At 43.5% G+C, this 26,703-nt stretch overlaps 1 protein-coding gene across 1 annotated transcript in view; it reads left to right on the forward strand.

Moving 5' to 3' along the window:
• The window catches only part of LOC120989901 (olfactory receptor 11L1-like), a 58,224-nt gene extending 32,501 nt beyond the window's left edge, over positions 1-25,723 (forward strand). Inside the window, exon 2 of the mRNA XM_040418323.1 lies at positions 24,797-25,723. Coding sequence (XP_040274257.1) covers positions 24,797-25,723 — 927 coding nt within the window. The remainder of the gene's footprint in view (positions 1-24,796) is intronic.
• Positions 25,724-26,703: the final 980 nt, after the last annotated feature.

The following is a 26,703-nucleotide window of genomic DNA, read 5'->3' on the forward strand; positions in this document are numbered from 1 at the left end:
TCTTATGACAGATATGTGGCCATCTGTCATCCGCTCCGTTACACCTCCATCATGACAAGAGCCTATTGTTTGGTATTAACCTTCATGTGTTTGGTTTTCGCTTTTTCCATTGCATTGAATGAAAGCTTCACAATATTGATGCTGACGTTTTGTGGACCAAATATCATTGACCATTTTTACTGTGATCTTATCCCTCTACTAGAAATCACCTGTTCTAATACTTACACTATTGAGTTAGAGGTCTATATAATATGTTACCTAGTACTGTTGATCCCCATCATAATAATCATATTTTATGCTAATATTATTGTCACCATCTTACGGTTCCAATCTAATATCAGTAGACAGAAAGCCTTCTCCACCTGTAGTGCCCACCTCACTGTGGTCTCCATATATTACATTACACTACTGAGTGTTTATTATTCCCCCAAAGGAGGACAAACCTTAAACCTTAGTAAAGTCCTCTCCCTGCTGTATACTGTATTCACTCCACTCGTCAACCCCATTATATACAGTCTGAGGAATAAGGAAATAAAAAAATCTTTACAGGAAATAACCAAAAAATTTGAAATTTATAACAATGGTATAATATTCTATAGGTAAAGTAAAGTGAGTAAAAAAAAAATATTTCCTTATTCCAGAATTTTGTCTTTTTTTTTTTAGTACTGATCATTATAATTAGAGATGAGAGAATTTCTCAAAAATTAGATTTGGTCGGTTCGCCGAATTAACCGAAAAAATTTGATCCAAATATATTTGCGGTGAATTGCAATACAAAACGGCTATTTCCTGGCTGCAGAGAGCCTTTATAGTGGTGTAGAACACTGTGCCTTGCAGTAACACGCATAGGGAGTCTGCTGTGGTAGTGAAATAATACTGTGCGTCCATATGACATGCAGATGACAGGCGTCGCTCTTAGAATCACTGCACACTTCACTTATTTGGGCAGTCACGGGGCCAAAACTGACCAAATAACTCAAGTGTGAACTCAGCCTTACAGGTCTATGTTAGCGTCAAGAAGAAGCGCACTCCTATTACACCCTCGTCAGCTGATTCCACATAGATATCTACAGAACCTGTTCTATTAAACGCTTATAGTAGAGCCCCCCGACAGAGTGGAGAGGGGGTCAGCAGTAACTTTGTGTTGACGTCATTGATTATTTTGTCCTTCCTCTGATCCGTCAGAACAATAACCCCCAAAAATCTGATCCTGTCTGTGGAGCATCCGCCTTCACTCGGTCAGCATTTGGTTAGTAATCCATCAGTATATGTAATGCAAAAAAAAAACAGGAGTGGATCTAAAACAGAGATGACACGTGAAGGTAATATTTGCATGTTTTCTGTGTTTTGTACCCACTCCTGCTTTTGGCTACCAAATCATAAGCCAATTCTGATGGGACCATACAGGCCTTACAGCTGCTACACAGACAGGATCCGTTGTGCGTCTCATTTTTCCTTCCTTCTGACTAGAGTTAAGAGGACACTTGGATGTTCAGGTTCGACGAGTTCGGCCGAACTTCACAAAAAAGTTCGAGTTTGGCAACCGAACTTGTTCCGAACTAGACCCCGAACCCGAACCCCATTGAAGTCAATGGGGACCCGAACTTTGAAACACTAAAATGGCTCTTAAAAAGTCATGGAAAGGGCTAGAGGGCTGCAAATGGCATTAAAATGTGGATAGGGAAATGTCTTAAAATAACATAAAATACGTAAAAATAAAAAAATAATAATCTTGATCTAGGAGGAGAAGGTCCAGATGGAGTAGGAAGTTGAGGAGGCGGTAGATGTGGCAGTGTAGGTGGAAGCGGCAGTGGAGGACGAGGAGGTAGCCTACACTGGTTTTTGTTTTTGTTTTTTATTTTATTTTATTATTATTATTATTATTATTAATTTTTTCAAATTTTGGTAGACCCTAAAACATTGGGAAATATAACCTGTAATAACCCCCTCCAGCCGTGCTAAACAAACGTTCAGACAATACACTGGCTGCAGGGCAGGCAAGCACTTCCAAGGCGTAAAGGGCAAGCTCCGGCCAAGTGACCAATTTGGAGACCCAGAAGTTGAAGGGGGCAGTCAGTACGTGTAGGCATGTGCACACATACTGCTCAACCATGTCGCACGTCCCCGTGATGTCCACGATCCAATTGGATATCTTCTCTATCAACTTTCTATGCTCTTTTCTGCGCCTGGTGATCAAGGGTAGCAGGGAATCAGGTTTCCAGGCCAGAGAGGGAGCCTGAGAAAGGGATACCACATGCAAGGTCAATGGATGAAATAAAATGTGATCAAGCGGAAATGTGGGACAAATTATTGAAGCCGAAGCTTCCAAGTAAAGCGGCAATTACCCACTCCTGAATCGGGAGGTAGTGACGATAAATAACAATACAGGACTCTTAAGATGCCCTGTTATTGGAATGATTTATAAAAAATTACAGGGAATGTCACTGGGGTGTTTTAGATAACTTCTGCCTGATCGCACGTCCCCGTGACGTCCATGATGCAATTGGATAACTTCTCTATCAACTTTCGATGTTCTTTTCTGCGCCCACCATGGTGATCACGGGTAGCGGGGAATCAGGGTTAGACACCACAGAGGGAGCGTGAGAAAGAGAGACCGCATCCAAGGGAGGTCAATGGCTGCATTGTGATCAAGCTGAAATGTGGGACAAGTTATTAAAGCAGAATAATCGAATGAAAAGACATCAATTAAAGATGAATTTTAGAAATTTAAGTCCCTGTCACCTATGCAGAGCAGGGGTTTTTCAACTACAAAAATGGGTTAATGTCACACACCAATGTAACAGACGATTTTTAGAAATTTCGGTCCCTGTCACCTATGCAGAGCAGCGGTTTATTCACGGCAAAACTGGGTTCATGTAACCCACCAATAGAGATGTCGCGAACATAAAATTTTCTGTTCGCGAACGGCGAACGCGAACTTCCGCGAATGTTCGCGAACGGGCAAACTGCCATAGACTTCAATAGGCAGGCGAATTTTAAAACCCACAGGGACTCTTTCTGGCCACAATAGTGATGGAAAAGTTGTTTCAAGGGGACTAACACCTGGACTGTGGCATGCCGGAGGGGGATCCATGGAAAAACTCCCATGGAAAATTACGTAGTTGACGCAGAGTGTGGTAAGTTGAATTCGCAATGCGATTAATATAACCTGTATTAATCACATTGCCATTACAACTTAGAGCTAAGTTCCTAATGGTTGTATTGCTATAATTTACAAATATAACGAATATAGTGCTATATTCTCAATCTTCGTTATATTCTAGCAATACAACCATTAGGAACCCAGCTCTAAGTTGAATTCACAATGCGATTAATATAACCTGTATTAATCGCATTGTGATTACAACTTAGTCAAATTTGTGACACTGCAGCTTCAGAATGAATCTAAGATGGATGCTGTCCTTGCTTTTTGATAGGAGGTGGGAGGGTCTGGGAGGGAGGGTATGCTGATTGGCTGGAATGTGTCTGCTGACTGTGAGGTACAGGGTCAAAGTTTGCTCAATGATGATGTATAGGGGGCGGACCGAACATCGCATATGTTCGCCCGCCGCGGCGAACGCGAACAAGCTATGTTCGCCGGGAACTGTTCGCCGGCGAATAGTTCGGGACATCTCTACCCACCAATTGAACAGATGATTTTTAGAAATTTAGGTCCCTGTCACCTATGCAGAGCAGGGGTTTGTATACGGCAAAAATGGTAAAATGTCACCTGAGAATGTAACAGACGCTATTGCACCGTGCTCCCTCTTTTGCTGTGCTGGTGCCTCTGTGCGACCACCGCCTATTCCTCCATACTGCACACATCACTCGCATGACCTTGATTCCATGAGGGGTCCAGTACCTCATCATCCTCCACATCATCTTCCACCCAATCTTTACCCCTGCCCTTCTTGTCGGTCTGCAGACTGCAGAAAGCCACAGCAGTTGCCACCTATGTTTCATCATCATCAGAGACGTGCTGCGGTGGTCCTCCCATGTCCTCATCCTGAAACATAAGTGGTTGGACATTAGTGCACTCAATCTCTTCCACTTCTGGGGCAGGGCTATGTGGATGGCCCAGGGAAAACCCTGCCAGCAGAGTCATCAAAAAGCATAAGAGACTGCTGAATGACTTGGGGCTCAGACTGCTTGCCTGATTTGCAAGGGGGTGAGTTGAAAGAAAGATGGCCATGGGCTGCAGGTGCCAAATCTGATCTTTCAGCAGGGGACTGGGTGGGAGACAATTTGAAGGAACTGGAGGCACTGTCAGCCACCCAATCTACTACAGCCTGTATTTGTTTTGGCCTCACCATTCGTACTGTCCTAAATGCAGTGTAGGCCGCAAATGTACTTTCTAGCGCAAAAGATGAGCATTTGTCACCCAACAATGTAACAGACGAATTAGGGAAATGTATTTCCATGTCCACTAGGTAGAACAGGGGTATATCACAGCCAAAAATGTGTGAATTTCACTAAAACAATGTAACAGACGAATAAGTTAAATGTATTCCCATGTCAAATAGGTAGAACAGGGGTATATCACAGCCAGAAAATTGGTGAATTTCACCCGACAATGTACCAGACGAATTAGTGAACTGTATTTCCCTGTCTACTAGGAAGAGCAGGGGTATATCACAGCCAAAAATTGGTGAATTTCACCCAAAAATGTAACAGAAAAATTAGTGAAATTTATCAACCTGTCTACTAGGTAGAGCAGGGGTATATAACAGCCAAAAATTGGTCAATGTCACCCAACTGTGTAACTGTCACGGCCACGGTTATGGTCGTGACTCCTTGGGAGTCGCATACAGTTGCCCGCGGTTTTTGGTTGTTGTGTCAACCGCAACTGAGGCATTATGTAGTTGGCCTCGGTGCGGTTGCCGCGGACAACAGCCTTGTGTGCGGTTCCCGGGGAGTTGTTTTGGATGCACGTTTGTATGTCTGGTGTGCACTGTGTTTTATGTTTGTGTGCGCACGGACATCATTCCCCGCACTGTGGTTACCCGTGGCAACCTTAGGTGGTATTGTGTACATGTGGTGGCAGTGTCCCGGCCTTCGGGCTGACTCCCAGGACACGCTTGCCACCCATGTCGTTGCTTGCGGCAACGGCCACAGTGTGATCTGTTGGACACTTTTCCTTTTTGTGAGTTTCCCTTCTGTGGTGTGTGTAGGGTTAACTCCCTTCCCAGTGTGTGTGTGATGTCACTGGGTGTGTCCTTCCTTTGGGTGTGGCCACTTTGGGCCTATATAACCTCTCTCTGTGGCAGGGCTCAGGAGGTTGCTTCAGCATGCTTGCTGATAGCAGCCTCCTGTGTTTTTCCATCTGCCTGTGAGAGCCACCACTGTGGTCATAGATTTAAGTTTATGTTTATGCTTCTTGTATGTCATGTTGTATGTGATGTTCTGTTGGGACCTTCCTTGTCACTTTTGTGCAGTTTACGGTTCTGGATTCCTGTTGCTCAGGGATCCAGTCAGCAAGGCTGTGGCAGGTTGGAGGAACTTCTAGTTCGCCTGCCATACCCGTAAAACTGTTTGTGTTCCCCTTTTTCCCAACAGCTTGGCCAGTGAGACTCCTGCTCCTCCGCGTCTAGGAGGAGTAGGTCGTCTTACCCTGACTCCTAGCGCAGGGACCGGACGGAGGGTGAGTTAGGGATCCGAGGTTCCTGCGCATGGGTCCTCTTACCTTTAAGGTCGGCCCATGCAGTTAGGAGTTAGGGTCAGGGTAGGGACGCTGTTAGGAGGTGACCTGCTCCCTATCCTGTTCTCCTGGCCGAGTAGGCCAACAGCATCTGGCATTGCACGGCTGAGGATTTCCCCCATCCTCAGCCGTGACAGTAACAGAAAAATTAGTGAAATTTATTAACCTGTCCACTAGGTAGAGCAGGGGTATATCACAGCCAAAAATTGGTGAATGTCACCCGACAATGTAACAGACAAATTTGTAAAATTTATTAACCTATCCACTAGGTAGAGCAGGGGTATATCACAGCCAAATATTGGTGAATTTTACACGACAATGTAACAGACAAATTAGTGAAATGTATTTCTCTGTCCAATAGGTAGAACAGGGGTATATCACAGCCAAAAGTTGGTGAATTTTTCCCGACAATGTAACAGACAAATTATTGAAATGTATTTCATTGTCCACAATGTAGAGCAGGGGTATATCACAGCCAAATATTTTAAATACATAACCAAACAATGTATCAGACAAACTAGTGAAATGACCTAAAATAAAATAAAATACGTAAAAAATTAAAATAATAATCTTGATAAATGAGGTGGAGGTCCATATGGAGTAGGAGGTGGAGGAGGCAGTGGACGTAGTGGCGTAGGTGGAGGCGGCGGTGGAGGAGGACGAGGTAGCCAACACTATTTTTTGGTTTAATTAATTAATTAATTTTTTTAATTAGGGTACACCCCAAAATAGTGGGAAATATCAAAAATACAACAATGAGCAATTGCACTGCAGTATAACAATGGCTGGGTAAGGCCTGTACACATGTCTATTCTGCACAAGGTACAGACAAGTACCGTGAGATCCAGGCCTGGTTAATTTTAATGAACGTGAGCTTGTCCACATTGGCTGTGGACAGGCGGCTGCGCTTGTCTGTGATGACGCCCCTCCTGCCGTGCTAAATACACGTTCAGACAATACACTGGCTGCAGGGCAGGCCAGCACCTCCAAGGCGTAAAGGGCAAGCTCAGGCCATGTGCCCAATTTGGAGACCTAGAAGTTGAAGGGGGCAGACACATCATTCAGTACGTTTAGGCATGTGCACACATACTGCTCCACCATGTTGCTGAAATGCTGCCTCCTGCTAAGACGTTCCATATCAGCTGGTGGTGCCCGGTTGTTGTGGCGTGCTGATAAAGCTTTTCCACATTTCAGCCATGCTAATCCTGCCTTCTGAGGTGCTGGCGGTGCCCCAGCTGCGTTGACGACCTCTTCCTCATCCTCTGCCTTCGCCTTGTGCTTCCACTGTGCCCCGGATTTCAGGTGGGAATGCCACCAGCAGCGCGTCTACCAGGGTGCGCTTGTCCTTGCGCATCTTACGATCACACTCCAGTGACGGAATTAAGGACGGTACGTTGTCCTTGTAATGGGGATCCAGCAGCGTGGCCACCCAGTAATCAGAACAAGTTAGAATGTGACCAACTCGGCGGAACATCCTCTTCCATCATCACCGGAAGCATTTTTTTCAATGAGGCAGAGAAGTGGGATAGTAACGCTGATAACGGCATCATCGACACTGGCCATGTTGGTGGAGTACTCGAAACAGCGCAACAAGGCACACAGGTCTCGCACGGAGACCCACTCATTGGTGATGAAGAGGTGCTGTTCTGCTGAGCTACTCACCCGTGCGTGCTGCAGCTGAAACTCCACTATGGCCTGCTGCTGCTCGCACAGTCTGGCCAGCATATGCAAGGTGGAGTTCCACCTTGTGGGCACATCGCATATGAGGCGGTGAGCGGGAAGGTTGAAGTCACGCTGCAGCGCTGACAAACAGACCGTACTTTATTCAGCAGCTCTGACATATCGGGGGATTTTTAAGGAATTTCTGCACCACCAAATTCAGCAAATGCGCCAGGCAAGGGATGTGCGTTAAACCGGCTAGTCCCAGAGCTGCTACCTGTACCTTCATACTTATCCATTTGCTGCAGCAATTTTGCTTGAAGATTCCATGCAAAACCTTGCGCGTGGTGATGTATGAGGTCACCACTCCTTTTCGTGCTCAAATGAGTTAAGTACAATTATTAATATTTTTTTTTTATTAGCAACCATTAAAATTCTTTAATATTAATCTCAGATGCTGCAAACAGTGATGAATGCGACATCTGTGGGGTTCACTGACGGGGGCGGCGCTATTGCCATTCCCTGTCATTGCACCAGCTACTTGCAAAAAAATGCACTTTGTGACAAAGTAATTCATCACAAATTACTTTGTCTTGTCTGTTGACCACGCTCTTTCTCTTGTTTGGTACTGCATTGCCTGACTGGTTATGGCCCATTTACGTACCGCTCTGCCTTTATGTTGTTTGTCTCTAAGTGTTTGTCTGTCTCTTCACCTTAGTAGCATATGGACTGTCGACCAGTTGCCGTCTTGCTTCTTAGGGTTTGTACTGCAAGTAGGTAGGGAAAGCAGACTGGGTTCTTGGTCAGGGCCCACTGTCCATGTCTGTCCCTGTCTACAGGCATTACAATTTGTTTTTATTTTGAGAAGGGTTGAAATGAGTTAAAGTGGAAGAACCAGGTGCCATGTTGGGCACTAGTTTGATTGGGAGCTTGTTCATTTGTTCATGGCTTTGGTGACTGTTGCTTACCTTAATCTGTATGTTATCTTTTGTATATATCTTTTATTATTGTTTTGTAAGCTTTTATGCATCTAAGTCGTGTTAAAGGAGTTGTGCAGCCTGTTTATATTGATGATTTCTCCTCAGGAAGTATCGCTCTGTGCGAGCGTTTCTTTCTCTTCATTACGCTATGTCATCTTCCTTTTCAGCGGTGGTATACTCAAGTGAATGTAGCAAGTACTTGTGATTACACTGCATTTCCATGACGATGGGCAGCATAATGAACAGGAAGAGGCACTCACATGGAGCAGCCCTTCCTTTTCAAGCAGCTAGTCGGCGAGGGTGTCAGGTGTTGAATCCCCACTGTTCGGATATTAAGGAGGGGTCATGTTTAGAGTTGAGCGAACACCTGGATGTTCGGGTTCGAGAAGTTCGGCCGAACTTCCCGGAAATGTTCGGGTTCTGGATCCGAACACGACCCGGACTTCGTCCCGAACCCGAACCCCATTGAAGTCAATGGGGACCCGAACTTTTCGGCACTAAAAAGGCTGTAAAACAGCCCAGGAAAGGGCTAGAGTGCTGCAAAAGGCAGCAACATGAAGGTAAATTCCCTGCAAACAAATGTGGATAGGGAAATGAATTTAAAAAAAAAAAAAAATTAACCAATATCAATTGGACAGAGGTCCCATAGCAGAGAATCTGGCTTCACGTCAGCAGAGAATCTGGCTTCATGTCAAAGCAGAAAATCAGGCTTCACGTCACCCACCACTGGAACAGGCCACTGTCACATATTTAGGCCCCGGCACCCAGACAGAGGAGAGAGGTCCCGTTAGAGAGAATTTGGCTTCATGTCAGCAGAGAATCAGTCTTCATGTCATAGCAGAGAATCAGGCTTCACGTCACCCACCACTGGAACAGGCCACTGTCACATATTTAGGCCCCGGCACCCAGACAGAGGAGAGAGGTCCCGTAACAGAGAATCTGGCTTCATGTCAGCACAGAATCAGTCTTCATGTCATAGCAGAGAATCAGGCTTCACGTCACCCACCACTGGAACAGGCCACTGTCACATATTTAGGCCCAGGCACCCAGGCAGAGGAGAGAGGTCCCGTAACAGAGAATCTGGCTTCATGTAAGCAGAGAATCAGTCTTCATGTCATAGCAGAGAATCAGGCTTTACGTCACCCACCACTGGAAAAGGCCACTGTCACATATTTAGGCCCAGGCACCCAGGCAGAGGAGAGAGGTCCCGTAACAGAGAATCTGGCTTCATGTCAGCAGAGAATCAGTCTTCATGTCATAGCAGAGAATCAGGCTTCACGTCACCCACCACTGGAACAGGCCACTGTCACATATTTAGGCCCAGGCACCCAGGCAGAGGAGAGAGGTCCCGTAACAGAGAATCTGGCTTCATGTCAGCAGAGAATCAGTCTTCATGTCATAGCAGAGAATCAGGCTTCACGTCACCCACCACTGGAACAGGCCACTGTCACATATTTAGGCTTAGGCACCCAGGCAGAGGAGAGAGGTCCCGTAACAGAGAATCTGGCTTAATGTCAGCACAGAATCAGTCTTCATGTTATAGCAGAGAATCAGGCTTCACGTCACCCACCACTGGAACAGGCCACTGTCACATATTTAGGCCCCGGCACCCAGACAGAGGAGAGGTTCATTCAACTTTGGGTTGCCCCGCAATATAATTGTAAAATGAAAATAAAAATAGGATTGAATGAGGAAGTGCCCTGGAGTACAATAATATATTGTTAAGGGGAGCTAGTTAATGTCTAATCTGCACAAGGGATAGACAGGTCCTGTGGGATCCATGCCTGGTTCATTTTTATGAACGTCAGCTTGTCCACATTGGTTGTAGACAGGCGGCTGCGTTTGTCTGTAATGACGCCCCCTGCCGTGCTGAATACACGTTCAGACAAAACGCTGGCTGCCGGGCAGGCCAGCACCTCCAAGGCATAAAAGGCTAGCTCTGGCCACGTGGACAATTTGGAGACCCAGAAGTTGAATGGGGCCGAACCATCAGTCAGTACGTGGAGGGGTGTGCACAGGTACTGTTCCACCATGTTATTGAAATGTTGCCTCCTGCTAACACGTTCCGTATCAGGTGGTGGTGCAGTTAGCTGTGGCGTGGTAACAAAACTTTTCCACATCTCTGCCATGCTAACCCTGCCCTCAGAGGAGCTGGCCGTGACACAGCTGCGTTGGCGACCTCTTGCTCCTCCTCTGCCTTCGCCTTGGGCTTCCACTGGTTCCCCTGTGACATTTGGGAATGCTCTCAGTAGCGCGTCTACCAACGTGCGCTTGTACTCGCGCATCTTCCTATCACGCTCCAGTGTAGGAAGTAAGGTGGGCACATTGTCTTTGTACCGGGGATCCAGCAGGGTGGCAACCCAGTAGTCCGCACACGTTAAAATGTGGGCAACTCTGCTGTCGTTGCGCAGGCACTGCAGCATGTAGTCGCTCATGTGTGCCAGGCTGCCCAGAGGTAAGGACAAGATGTCCTCTGTGGGAGGCGTATCGTCATCGTCCTGTGTTTCCCCCCAGCCACGCACCAGTGATGGGCCCAAGCTGCGTTGGGTGCCAGCCCGCTGGGAACCTGCTTCATCCTCATCCTCCTCCACCTCCACCTCTTCCTCATCCTCGTCCTCCTCGTCCTCCAGTATTTGGCCCTGTCTGGCCACATTTGTACCTGGCCTCTGCTGTTGCAAAAAAACTCCCTCTGAGTCACATCGAAGAGACTGGCCTGAAAGTGCTAAAAATGACCCCTCTTCCTCCTCTTCCTCCTGGGCCACCTCTTCTTCCATTATCGCCCTAAGTGTTTTCTCAAGGAGACATAGAAGTGGTATTGTAACGCTGATAACGGCGTCATCGCCACTGGCCATGTTGGTGGAGTACTCGAAACAGCGCAACAGAGCACACAGGTCTCGCATGGAGGCCCAGTCATTGGTGGTGAAGTGTGTCTGATCCGCAGTGCGACTGACCCGTGCGTGCTGCAGCTGAAACTCCACTATGGCCTGCTGCTGCTCGCACAGCCTGTCCAGCATGTGCAAAGTGGAGTTCAACCTGGTGGGCACGTCGCATATGAGGTGGTGAGCGGGAAGGCCGAAGTTACGCTGTAGCGCAGACAGGTGAGCAGCGGCAGGGTGTGAACGCCGGAAGCGCGAACAGACAGCCCACACTTTATGCAGCAGCTCTGACATGTCGGGGTAGTTGCAAATGAACTTCTGCACCACCAAATTCAGCACTTGCGCCAGGCAAGGGATGTGCGTCAAACCGGCTAGTCCCAGAGCTGCAACGAGATTTCGCCTATTATCGCACACCACCAGGCCGGGCTTGAGGCTCACCGGCAGCAACCACTCGTCGGTCTGTTGTTCTATACCCCCCCACAACTCCTGTGCGGTGTGGGGCCTGTCCCCCAAACATATGAGTTTCAGAATGGCCTGCTGACGTTTACCCCGGGCTGTGCTGAAGTTGGTAGTGAAGGTGTGTGGCTGACTGGATGAGCAGGTGGAAGAAGAGGAGGAGGAAGCTGAGTAGGAGTGGTGTTGGTGGTACATCCCATGTTTGCTGGGCGGCAAGTGCCAACGTCCCTCCAGAGGCGGAGGAAGAGGCCGAGGCGGCGGCAGCAGCAGAAGAGGCCGAGGCGGCAGCAGCAGAAGAGGTAGCAGGGGGAGCCTGAGTGACTTCCTTGTTTTTAAGGTGTTTACTCCACTGCAGTTCATGCTTTGCATGCAGGTGCCTGGTCATGCAGGTTGTGCTAAGGTTCAGAACGTTAATGCCTCTCTTCAGGCTCCGATGGCACAGCGTGCAAACCACTCGGGTCTTGTCGTCAGCACATTGTTTGAAGAAGTGCCATGCCAGGGAACTCCTTGAAGCTGCCTTTGGGGTGCTCGGTCCCAGATGGCGGCGGTCAGTAGCAGGCGTAGTCTCTTGGCGGCGGGTGTTCTGATTTTGCCCACTGCTCCCTCTTTTGCTACGCTGTTGGCTCGGTCTCACCACTTCCTCTGAACTGTGAAAGTCAGTGGCACGACCTTTATTCGATGTGGGGTCTAGGACCTCATCGTCCCCTGCATCGTCTTCCACCCAGTCTTGATCCCTGACCTCCTGTTCAGTCTGCACACTGCAGAAAGACGCAGCAGTTGGCACCTGTGTTTCGTCATCATCAGAGACGTGCTGATGTGGTATTCCCATGTCCTCATCATCAGGAAACATAAGTGGTTGTGCGTTAGTGCATTCTATCTCTTCCACCCCTGGGGAAGGGCTAGGTGGATGCCCTTGGGAAACCCTGCCAGCAGAGTCTTCAAACAGCATAAGAGACTGCTGCATAACTTGAGGCTCAGACAGTTTCCCTGATATGCATGGGGGTGATGTGACAGACTGATGGGCTTGGTTTTCATGCGCCATCTGTGCGCTTTCTGCAGAAGACTGGGTGGGAGATAATGTGAACGTGCTGGATCCACTGTTGGCCACCCAATTGACTAATGCCTGTACCTGCTCAGGCCTTACCATCCTTAGAACGGCATTGGGCCCCACCAAATATCCCTGTAAATTCTGGCGGCTACCGGGACCTGAGGTAGTTGGTACACTAGGACGTGTGGCTGTGGCAGAACGGCCACGTCCTCTCCCAGCACCAGAGGGTCCACTAACACCACCACGACCATGTCCACGTCAGCGTCCGCGTCCCTTACTACATGTTTTCCTCATTGTTACCGTTCACCACAATAAGAAAAATATTATTTTTTACAGACACCTAACACTATCTGGCTATCTATTTAGGTACCGTATTACACTAATATAGGCATACCAGTAATGACAGATTTAGCTGAATATAAATGTGAGGCCTATTTTTTACGCGCTGGGTGACAGGTATAGGTTTAATCACAGAATTAGACTTGTATCTGCACGGTAGAGTGTGTGTTAAGTTTTTCAGAATGACCCTATCAGCACCTTGAATCTAATATACCCTTTTAGGGATAGATTTAAAGTAGGCCTGATATAGCAGAAACCACTAATTTTGAGAATTGCAAATTTGGGAATTGTTTTTCAACCCAGGACAAAAACTGTGCTTTTACGGTCACTACAAATAACTTGACCAGCTAAAACTGTACTGATTTGGAGGAATAGAAATGTCAGGCCTATTTTTTAGGCGCTGGGTGACAGGCTTAACTTGCCCCTGATGTAGTATATGGCCAAAAAATAAACACACTATTGATGGTTTAATGCACTTGATGAAAGCTTGACCCTGATGTAGGATATAGCAAAAAATAACCACACTATTGATGGTTAACCACCTCCGGACCGCCTAACGCACGGATGCGTCCGGAAGGGGGTTGATTCATTCCTCCTGGACGCATCCGTGCGTCATCTCGCGAGACGCGAGATTTCCTGTGAACGCGCGCACACAGGCGCGCGCGTTCACAGGATCGGAAGGTAAGCGAGTGGATCTCCAGCCTGCCAGCGACGATCGTTCGCTGGCAGGCTAGAGATGTGATTTTTTTAACCCCTAACAGGTATATTAGACGCTGTTATGATAACAGCGTCTAATTTACCTGCTACCTGGTCCTCTGGTGGTCCCTTTTGTTTGGATCGACCACCAGAGGACACAGGCAGCTTAGTAAAGTAGCACCAAACACCACTACACTACAATACACCCCCCCGTCACTTATTAACCCCTTATGAACCACTGATCACCCCTGATCACCCCTGATCACCCCATATAGACTCCCTGATCACCCCCCTGTCATTGATCACCCCCCTGTAAGGCTCTATTCAGAGGTCCGTATGATTTTTACGGATCCACTGATACATAAATCGGATCCGCAAAACGCATAGGGACGTCTGAATGGAGCCTTACAGGGGGGTGATCAATGACGGGGGTGATCACCCCATATGGACTCCCTGATCACCCCCCTGTCATTGATCACCCCCCTGTCATTGATCACCCCCCTGTAAGGCTGCATTCAGATATCCGTATGATTTTTACGGATCCACTGATACATGGATCGGATCCGCAAAACACATACGGACATCTGAATGGAGCCTTACAGGGGGGTGATCACCCCATATAGACTCCCTGATCACCCCCCTGTCATTGATCACCCCCCTGTCATTGATCAACCCCCCGTAAGGCTGCATTCAGATGTCCGTATGATTTTTACGGATCCACTGATACATGGATCGGATCCGCAAAACACATACGGACATCTGAATGGAGCCTTATAGGGGGGTGATCAATGACAGGGGGGTGATCACCCCTTATAGACTCCCTGGTCACCCCCCTGTCATTGATTACCCCCCTGCCATTGATCACCCCCCTGTAAGGCTGCATTCAGATATCCGTATGATTTTTACGGATCCACTGATACATGGATCGGATCCGCAAAACACATACGGACATCTGAATGGAGCCTTACAGGGGGGTGATCACCCCATATAGACTCCCTGATCACCCCCCTGTCATTGATCACCCCCCTGTCATTGATCAACCCCCCGTAAGGCTGCATTCAGATGTCCGTATGATTTTTACGGATCCACTGATACATGGATCGGATCCGCAAAACACATACAGACATCTGAATGGAGCCTTACAGGGGGGTGATCACCCCATATAGACTCCCTGATCACCCCCCTGTCATTGATCACCCCCATGTCATTGATCACCCCCCTGTAAGGCTGCATTCAGATGTCCGTATGATTTTTACGGATCCACTGATACATGGATCGGATCCGCAAAACACATACGGACATCTGAATGGAGCCTTATAGGGTGGTGATCAATGACAGGGGGGTGATCCCCCCATATAGACTCCCTGATCACCCCCCTGTCATTGATTACCCCCCTGTCATTGATCACCCCCCTGTAATGCTGCATTTAGATGTCCGTATGATTTTGACGGATCCACTGATACATGGATCGGATCCGCAAAACACATACGGACATCTGAATGGAGCCTTATAGGGGGGTGATCAATGACAGGGGGGTGATCACCCCATATAGACTCCCTGATCACCCCCCTGTCATTGATCACCCCCCTGTAAGGCTCCATTCAGACATTTTTTTGGCCCAAGTTAGCGGAAATTATTATTTTTTTTTCTTACAAAGTCTCATATTCCACTAACTTGTGTCAAAAAATAAAATCTCACATGAACTCACCATACCCCTCACGGAATCCAAATGCGTAAAAAAATTTTGACATTTATATTCCAGACTTCTTCTCACGCTTTAGGGCCCCTAGAATGCCAGGGCAGTATAAATACCCCACATGTGACCCCATTTCGGAAAGAAGACACCCCAAGGTATTCCGTGAGGGGCATGTTGAGTCCATGAAAGATTTAAATTTTTGTCCCAAGATAGCGGAAAGGGAGACTTTGTGAGAAAAAAAAAATCTATATCAATTTCCGCTAACTTGTGCCAAAAAAAAATAAATTCTATGAACTCGCTATGCCCTTTATTGAATACCTTGGGGTGTCTTCTTTCCAAAATGGGGTCACATGTGGGGTATTTATACTGCCCTGGCATTCTAGGGGCCCTAAAGCGTGAGAAGAAGTCTGGGATCCAAATGTCTAAAAATGCCCTCATAAAAGAAATGTGGGCCCCTTTGCGCATCTAGGCTGCAAAAAAGTGTCACACATCTGGTATCGCCGTACTCAGGAGAAGTTGGGCAATGTGTTTTGGGGTGTCATTTTACATATACCCATGCTGGGTGAGAGAAATATCTTGGTCAAATGCCAACTTTGTATAAAAATGGGAAAAGTTGTCTTTTGCCGAGATATTTCTCTCACCTAGCATGGGTATATGTAAAATGACACCCCAAAACACATTGCCAAACTTCTCCTGAGTACGGAGATACCACATGTGTGACACTTTTTTGCAGCCTAGGTGGGCAAAGGGGCCCACATTCCAAAGAGCACCTTTCGGATTTCACCGGCCATTTTTTACAGATTTTGATTTCAAACTACTTACCACACATTTGGGCCCCTAGAATGCCAGGGCAGTATAACTACCCCACAAGTGACCCCATTTTGGAAAGAAGACACCCCAAGGTATTCGCTGATGGGCATAGTGAGTTCATAGAAGTTTTTATTTTTTGTCACAAGTTAGTGGAATATGAGACTTTGTAATAAAAAATAAAATAAATAAAAAATCATCATTTTCCGCTAACTTGTGACAAAAAATAAAAAGTTCTATGAACTCACTATGCCCATCAGCGAATACCTTAGGGTGTCTACTTTCCGAAATGGGGTCATTTGTGGGGTGTTTTTACTGTCTGGGCATTGTAGAACCTCAGGAAACATGACAGGTGCTCAGAAAGTCAGAGCTGCTTCAAAAAGCGGAAATTCACATTTTTGTACCATAGTTTGTAAACACTATAACTTTTACCCAAACCATTTTTTTTTTTTACCCAAACATTTTTTTTTTATCAAAGACATGTAGAACAATAAATTTAGAGCAAAATTTATATATGGATGTCGTTTTTTTTGCAAAATTTTACAACTGAAAGTGAAAAATACATTTCATTAAATTTCGATTAATAACAAAAAAAGTAAAAATGTCAGCAGCAATGAAATACCACCAAATAAAAGCTCTATTAGTGAGAAGAAAAGGAGGTAAAATTCATTTGGGTGGTAAGTTGCATGACCGAGCAATAAACGGTTAAAATAGTGTAGGTCAGAAGTGTAAAAAGTGGCCTGGTCATTAAGGGTGTTTAAGCACTGGGGGCTGAGGTGGTTAAATGCACTTGGGTGACACAGGCTCAGCCTGCACCTGATGTAGTATATGGCCAAAAAATAACCACACTATTGATGGTTAAATGCACTTGATGAAAGCTTGACCCTGATGTAGGATATAGCAAAAAATAACCACACTATTGATGGTTAAATGCACTTGGTGGTAGCTTGTGCTGGCGCACCACAAGCCACTAAATGGCCGCCGATCACCCCAGAAAAAAGTGACTGAAAAACGCTCTGGGCAGCCTAAAAACACTGAGCAATTGAATAGAAGCAGTTCAATGATCCTCAGCTGTAGATCGATCACTGAATGAAGTCTTTTGGAGGAGTTAATCTGCCTAATCTCGCCCTAACGTCGCAGCTGCAACCTCTCCCTACACTTGTATCAGCAGAGTGACGTGCAGCGCTACGTGACCCAAGCTTATATAGAGGCTGGGTCACATGCTGCACTGGCCAATCACAGCCATGCCAATAGTAGGCATGGCTGTGATGGCCTCTTGGGGCAAGCAGTATGACGCTTGTTGATTGGCTGCTTTGCAGCCTTTCAAAAAGCGCCAAGAAAGCGCCGAACACCGAACCTTTTACGAAAATGTTCGGTTTCGGGTCCGTGTCACGGACACCCCAAAATTATACAGTTCGGGTTCGCTCATCCCTAGTCATCTTCCCCAAATTGGACGGATTAGTGTCGTGGATGGAGCAAGAGGGTATTGTCAACTAACTATGGAGTGGGAATGAGCGGCGAGGATGGGGAAGGGGGGGAGTGCGAATAGGAAGAGGTTATCAGGGAGGGATGCCACTCTCTGATGATCAGGAAGGGGGGGTGGGGGGATGGGGGAGAGGGGTTTCGTTGTCTCGGGGCATATCTATGGTGGACAGTCCTGGGAGGCTGGTCCTCCAGGGATTGACCTGGAGGCAGGATAGCCACAATATAATGACAGAAAGACTTTTTGTATGGAATGTCTGTGGTCTGGGGGACAGAACTAAAAGAGTGATTGTCTCTGACATAATTAGTAAACATCTTCCCGCGATTGTGGGTCTATTCGAAACTCACCTGACATCTGAGAAAGTTTTGTGCATGAAAAAAAAATGGGCACAAGCTGAGTATCACTCTTGCTTTTTTTCTTTCTCTCGGGGGCTCAGTGTGTATATACATAATAAAATAACCTATGAACCTATTGGACAAAGAGGGCAGGTTTGTGTTTCTCCACTGTAGATGGTCCCAGACTATTTGTATTTTGGCATTTGTTTACATCCCTCCCCCTTTCTCTCTGTACGTCATCTCTCAACTCTTCGACTTTGTAAGTCAAAGAGATGAATGTCCAATTATATTACTAGGAGATTTTAATGATGTTATGGACCGTGGATTGGACAGGATCTCCTCGGGATGTCGGAGCGGGTCGGGAACAGGAGGAATATCGTCATTATTCAACATATGCCAAGAAATGGCCCTAATAGATATTTGGCGACATTTGTATGGCAATGCAAGAGTATACTCTTGTTTCAGTCGTTCCTGTACTGCTCTTTCCAGGATAGACCTGGCCTTTTCAACATGTGACTTTATTAAAAGGATTGTCCGCATGAAAAATGAGCCACATACGATTTCAGACCACTCACCAATTCTCCTAGTAATAAAAAAGTGTGAGGTTGTGCGGACATGCCCACAGATATTATACCAACTGACCCCTTGCCCGATATGGATTGAAGATACACACTTCAAAGCTTTGGAGAGATTGTTCAACGATCTAATCTGGGGCAGGAAAAGAGAACGTATTAAATAGAATTATTTATGGCTAGTAGAGGAGAATGCTTGCGGGGCTGTTATCTAGCCTCTCAAATACAGTGGTATCTCTCTGCCCCTTTCAATATATTCCCCCAATTCATTAGAAATTATAGAGGACCCCAGCGGAATACATTCAGCATTTTAGAAACGGGCTATATGGGAGAAGGGGGAAAAAAAATTATCATATCACACTCTATGCAACGTGTTTGGAACTCACTTAAAGTTATTTTGGGAATTACGCTTATATTTTAATTTACCCCCCTATGGTATAATGTGCACTTTAATGAATTTAATAAGATGGATGATATTGAATTCTGGGAAAGGAAGGGAATAACTAGGGTTGAGCAAATGATATATAATGGTGATATTAGGACCTTAGAGGATATATTTGGGAACAGATATATTAAAATATTAGATAAGTATAAATACTTTCAGGCTAAACATGCTTTTAGGTGCACTAAAGATAAAGAGGTGTTTACGGTTAAATCATATGATTTTATGGATTGGTGTTTCAATTCATACCAGAATTGTATGTCTATCTCACTAATTTATAGTAAATTGAGAGGGGAAATGGGTAAAATTAATAAGTTTAGAAGTGAAGTGAAATGGGATCAAGATATTGGAAATAATAAAACACTAAAATGGGAATTAATCTACAGGAATATTCAGAAAACTTATATCTGGGAACCACAGGTTAATTCAGTTTAGGATTCTACACCGCCTATACTACACGCCCCTCTCTCTCTCTCGGTTTTACAAGGAGGTTTCAGATAGATGTCGTAGGTGCCCGGCCCGACGTGCAGATTTTATACATCTTGTCTGGTTATGTCCGGTGATTCAGGATTTCTGGACCAATGTTTTCTCTGAGCTCCAGAGATGCTCCCCATATAATTATGATGTAGATATAATTACTGCTGTCTTAGGTGCTTCCTTATTTGATGAGCAGGGACGGGAAAATATGTTCTGGATGAAGTTACTTATGCTGGCCAGGGTAGTAATTGCTAGGAACTGGGGCTCAAATAGCCCCCTGATGGTATCTGAATGGCATCAACTTGTTGACAAAGTGAAGAAATATGAGAAATCTGCTATCTATAATAAGAGCCCGAAAATTAGATGGGATAGAACTTGGTCGACATGGTCATAAGGCCTGGTTCGCCGTGGATGTGCTCCGAGACAACGACAATGAGGGTGGGGGGTGGGATGGGGGAATGAGATTAAATAAGTTCTTTTTTTTTTGGATATTAATCTTGCATTCATGATAGAAAAATTTACCAAATTTGTGGATATGTATTGTACCTGTGTAACATCATGTATGTCAAAGTTTCAAGTTTTTGGATATAAAATAAAAACTAATTAATAAAAAAAAAAAAGGAGAGGTCATCAATACAAACAGGCTACACAACCACTTTAAGTCTATTTTTTCCGAGTCTCAGAATTCATGTTAAAACAGTGAGTAAAATAGAAAAAATGGTTAACCACCTCCCGTCTGCCCGTTGACTATAAACGTCCGGGTAGTGGATCTCTATCTCTGAATGTACGTTCTGAAATGTCCATTCAGAGATGGCAGCTGCACACTAATTGTGCAGCTGCCGAGCAGGTAGCCCACTGTCAGTGACAGAAGGGCACCCCAGAGAGAAGGCAGGGACAGTTCACTTTTGTCCCTGCCTTCTAGATCGCTGTAAACACAGCGCTCAACGAGTGCTGTGTATGCAGATCAGGAAATGCTATGTGCTTCCTGTACCGGCCGGGTGGTCATGTGATCCCCGGGGCCGGGTGAGTGCAGGAACTGTCGGATCTTCCATAGACCTCGATCAGCCCTATGTCAGCCCCAGTTACAGATAAAATCAATAGCGAAAAATATATATTTTTTTATTTAAATGTCCCCCAGAGGTCTTGTATGACCTTATGGGGGACGAAAAGTGTAAAATAAAAAATAAAAAATAAAGTGATTTCTAAAAAATAAAAAAAGGCTTCACATAAAAAATAAAAATAAATTGTAAGTAATAAAAAAAAATGTTAAAAATAGAAAAAAATATATAAAATTGATATATTTGGCATTGTCGCTTCCGTGATGACCGGCTCTATAAATATATCACATGATCCACCCCGTCCGATAAACACCATATAAATAAAAACTGTGTCAAAAAAGCAATTTTTTTTACCTTACATCACGAAAAGTGCAACACCAAGTGATCAAAAAATTGTGCCAATAAAACCGTCACCTCATCCCGCAAAAAATGAGCCCCAACATAAGAAAATCGCTCAAAATATAAAAAAAACTATAGCTCTTAGAACCTGAAGACATTAAAACCTCTTTTTTTTTGTTTTAATAATGCTATTATTGTGTTACAGTGAAATAAATTAAAAAAGTTAACATATTAGGCATTGCCACATCCATAACAACCTACTCTATAAAAATATCACATGAACTTACCCCTCAGATGAACACCGTAAAAATAAAAATAAAAACAGTGTTAAAAATGCTATTTTTTGTCACCTAACATCACATAAAGTGCAACACCAAGTGATCAAAAGAGTGTATTCCCCCCAAAATAGTACCAATCAAACAGTCCCCTCATCCCGCAAAAAATGAGACCCTAACTAAGACAATCGGTCAAAAAAAAATAAGCTATGGCTCTCGGACTATGGAGACACTAAAACATCTTTTTTTTTTTTTTTAAATGCTATTATTGTGTAAAACTTAAATAAATAATAAAAAGTATACATATTAGGTATTGCCACATCTGTAACTATCTGCTCTATAAAAATGTCACATGACCTAACCTCTCAGATGGACGCTGTAAAAATAAGCAAATAAAAACTGTGCTAAAACCACCAATTTTTTGGTCACCTTGCTGCATAAAGTGTAATAATAAATGATCAAAAAAGCATATGTACCCAAAAATGGTACCAATAAAAATGTCAACTCTTCCTGCAAAAAACGAGCCCCTGCACAAGACGATCGGCAGAAAATAATAAATAAATATTGCGTTCAGAAAATGGACACAAAAACATATTTTTTTTCAAAAATGCTTTTTTATGTAAAAATGAATCAATCAAACAAACAATGTTTATGTACCCCAAAATAGTACCAATAAAACTGGCACCTTATCCCATAGTTTCCAAAATGGGTTCACTTTTTGCGAGTTTCTACTGTAAGGGTGCATCATGGGGGCTTCAAATAGGACATGGCATCTAAAAATCAGTCCATTAAAATTTGCCTTCCAAAAACCAAATGGCGCTCCTTTACTTCTAGACCCTGCAGTGTGCCCTTACATCAGTTTATGGCCACATGTGGTGTGTTTATGTAAACCGCAGAATTAGAGTAATAAATTGTAAGTTTTGTTTGGCTGTTAACTCTCGATGTGTTAAAGAAAAAAATGGATTGAAATGGAAAATCTGCCAAAAAAGTTAAATTTAGAAATTTCATCTCCATTTTCCTTTAATTCTTGTGGAACACCTAAAGGGTTAACAAAGTTTGTAAAATCAGTTTTGAGTAATTTGAGAGGTTTAGTTTCTACAATGTGGTCATTTATGGGGGGCTTCCACTATGTAAGCTCCACAAAGTGACTTTAGACCTGAACTGGTCCTTAAAAAAGTCTAAAAAATTTAAAAAATTGCTTCAAAAATTCTAAACCTTCTAACGTCCTAAAAAATAAAATTACATTACCAAAAACATGCCCACATAAAGTAGACATATGGGGAATGTTAATTAATGAATATTTTATGAGGCATCATCTGTCTTAAAAGCAGAGAGATTCAAATTTAGAAAACAGTGAATTTTTTTAATTTTTTGTAAACTTGAAATGAAATATATTGACTCAAATTTACCACTGTCATGAAGTACAATGTGTCAAGAGAAAACAATCTCTGAATAGCTTGGATAAGAAAAAGCATTCCAAAGTTATTACCACATAAAGTCACACATGTCAGATTAGTAAAATTAGGCCTGGTCAGGAAGGGGGTAAATGGCCCAGTCTGGAAGTGGTTAGGATTAAATATAAAAAAAAAGAAAAAAGAAAAAAGTATCAATATGAAGCTCAAATACCTTTTTTTTTAAACTAATTTTATTGAGCAAGTCAATACATTACAAGGATAGAACAATGGAGGAAATTACAAGTCTCCACTGCCCATGCACAGGTCAAGTACAAAATACAGGTCTGTCAAGCACATAATATGTTATGCAATATAACCACTGAGGCAGGTCAGTAATAAAGAAGACAACTGGAGAAGGCAGGTATAAATCTTCGCCATTGGTGCCATGGCACAGCAGTAGATCACATCCAAGACAGCCATAGCAGGCATGATAGTTCACGCTGTTGTACTCAAGAAAGAGGAGGTAATAGGAAGGGAAAAATGAGCTAGGTATAGTGACATCACAGAAACAAGGTCTCTGGGTCTGCAAGGTCTGCAAGACAGTCTGTCTAGTAACCTCTAGTAACCTCTAAAGGATTGATTCCAAATCTTGAGAAATTTGTGGTGAGATCTCAATTCCCACGAGGACAACTCTTCCAGACGGTATATCTGGTCAATTTTCTGAAACCATTGTTCCATGGAAGGAACATTGGTAGATAACCAGAGTAGTGGAATCAGCAATTTGGCAGCATTCAATAAATGTTTAAAAAGTGCTAGATTAGGAGGAGGGGGGTCACGAGGGAAAAGATTCAGGAGGGCAACTTCTGGTGTTGGGGTGATATTGGACCCACAAATCTGGTTACATGTTTTAAAGATCTTCTCCCACCACCGCTGTAATACCGGACACGTCCACCATATGTGGAGGAAGGTACCTCTATGCTTTGAGCATCTCCAACATGTGTCTGATGCCGAAGCGGAGTAAAGACATGTCTTGTCAGGGGTTTTGTACCATCGTGTGATAATTTTATAGTTATTCTCCTAAATCTTTACACACCTCGATGCCCTATGTGAAGAGTTATAAATATTGAGGGTATCCTCCGGGGAGAGGTGTCTATTTAGATCTTTTTCCCACAATCTAATGAAAGCTGGAGTTAGAGCGGTAGGGGGAGTCCTCAACCTGTTATACCATTGAGAGATCAATTTGTGTGGGGTAGAACTCTGAGAGATGATATTCTCAAACCAGGTTATAGGGCGTAATAATGTGTGCAGGTGGGCGTTTTGATGTAGATACGCCCTTAAAAGCTCAAATACCTTTTGACAAGTTTCCCTTTAAGTTATAATTCATAACAGCACACTATCTATTTCCCTTGTGAAATTAATTATTTTATTTGGATACTGTTAAAAACAAGCTGTTAATTAATTGCCTTATATTTATGTTCCCCAATTGACTTAAAGAGAGAAGACTCTGGAGACAATGGCAAGACGCGTATTACCTGGCTCTGAGCTTTCTGTTTTGTGTATAAATATCGAGCGTTAAGCCATTATGGTTAATATTAAGGTGCTGAATTAAAAAAAAATAAGAAATGCATATTTTTTTTAAAATGACCATCAAGAATAAAGAAATGTCTAATGTAAGTATTGTCAGTCAATTTCTACTAAATAATAAAGAAGATTTCTCCAATTGACAAATGTGTTGTTATTATTGTCTACTTAGAATTTTGACTTTAAAAGAGAAAGTCTGAACATTAAGAGTTCTAATCAACTCTTCATAATGTCCTTGGCTATGTTAGGTTATTATTATATTTCTCTAGCCAACAATGGATATACAAAAATACTTAAAAAATATGTAATGTCTGTAAATTACTTTTATAAAAAGGAGTAATTGCTTTCTAACTTTCTTTTTATTTTTTGTTAGCTTTTAACAAACATACAACCATATGATATAATGTGTCTCGGTTAATAGAAATACCCAGAAGGAGGGGAAATAAAAAGAGAAAAAATTAGAAAGTATGTAACAGTATATTTAGTAAAATGCTCTAACATATAGTATTTATGTCTAAAACATAAATGCTCTATTGTTATTGCACTGCTTGTTGCATTTTTTTAATAACATTTTTATATCTGCAGGAGAAGAATCAGACGGTTTCTGAGTTTTTCCTTTTAGGATTTCAAGGAAACCAATGTTTTAGAATTTTCCTCTTCTGTTTTTTCTTTCTGATTTATTGTGGGACAATATATGGCAACCTCCTGATCATCACCCTGGTGTCCACCAGCAAGAAACTTCACACTCCAATGTACTTCTTCATCTCACAACTGGCCATCAGTGACATCTTAGTGATCACAGATATTGTCCCCAACCTGCTCCACATCCTACTGAATAATGGAGAGACCATTACTTTTATTGACTGCATCACTCAGTTGTATTTTTTATGCGCCCCTGAAGTATTTGAATGTTTTCTTCTCACTTTGATGTCTTATGATAGATATGTGGCTATCTGTAATCCCCTCCGTTACTCCACCATCATGACAAGTCTACATTGCGTGATATTGTCTATAATCGGTTGGTTGGTTGGATTTTCCATTGTTTTGATTTACATCATAAATATTACAAAACTAAATTTTTGTGGGACAAATATCATTGACCATTTATTCTGTGACATGCTCCCCTTATTAGAACTTTCTTGTTCTGACACATTCATGATCCACTTGGAGGTTTTCTTTGTAAGCATTCCTTTTGTCTTCATTCCAACCGCAATCATTGTAGTGTCTTATATGTGTATTATTTTAGCAGTCTTAAGGATCCCATCCAGTTCTGGTAGACAGAAAGCCTTCTCCACTTGTAGCTCCCACCTCATTGTGGTCTCCATCTTCTACTGGACTATGTTCAGTGTTTATGTTGTCCCAACAAAAGGTTTAACCCTCTCCATGAGCAAAATCCTATCCCTGCTATATACTGTCTTTACTCCTTTGATTAACCCCATTATATACAGCCTGAGAAATAAAGATATTAGGGAAGCCATGCAAGAAATATCTCATAAATGTGTGGTCTGGTAAATTATCAGAAAGTAGGTGTTCACGGATGTTTTATGCTGAGTTTGTCAACCCCATTGGCAAAAACAATGAAATGATTACGTAAAACTATCTGCCAAGAGATTATGACACTTTTTTAATGTGTTTGTCTAATAACCAAAATTAAGAGACATTAAAAACCATAATGTTTTCATAGCCAGATTCTGTGATTTTAAAACCTGAGTTTTCCCCCAAAAAAAAGTTTGCATAATGGCTGTGCTTCTTTATAAAATCATAACTGTGAAGGAAGAGTTATGTTTGGGCTTCAGTCTAATTCAGTCATATTATTTCCTGTTTCAGATGCACAGCTAGATGCATTTTACTCAGAAGCAGGGGTAATCTCCCTTCTGCCAGAACTGTATGCAGTGACCTCGCATCCCCTACTTCCCAATATGTTTGTTTTCTTCTAGGGATCTCAGAAAGCTGATAAGGAGGGATAAATCACACTTACAGAAAAGCAGAAGGCCCATGTGATGTTCAGAAACAGTTGTTTTATCAGGCTCAGCATCTCAGCTAGCTCTGACATGCCCCCACTTCCTCTCAGCCGTCTTCTGAGTCTCTGTTACCAGGGATCAATTTTTCATGACAACAGACAATGGACTGTAACTTAGGTGTAAGTGAGACCCCTAGTGGAAATTACTTGGCCAGATTTTTTTAAGGTGGATGCAGACATATTTTTTAAATAAAGTGATTTATAAATTTGTTAGTTACACTATTCTCTATTAAATGAAATAACATTGTGTGAAAATACAGTGACTCTTTAAAGATAAATACAATATAAACTGTAATCCAGTAAGTATTCATGAGATATTTAAATTTCATACAATATTAGAAGGAAAAGAAAGGTGGAAAGATGAGTTATCAATATCAGATTAGCAGCAATCCAACTCCCATCACAACTGACAATCAACTGTTCTGCAGTAGCTGTGGCACTGGTGTTAATACTACAATGCCGTTTTCATTGT

This window comes from Bufo bufo, chromosome 1 (assembly GCF_905171765.1).
Source record: "Bufo bufo chromosome 1, aBufBuf1.1, whole genome shotgun sequence".
NCBI classification, from domain to species: Eukaryota; Metazoa; Chordata; class Amphibia; order Anura; family Bufonidae; genus Bufo; species Bufo bufo.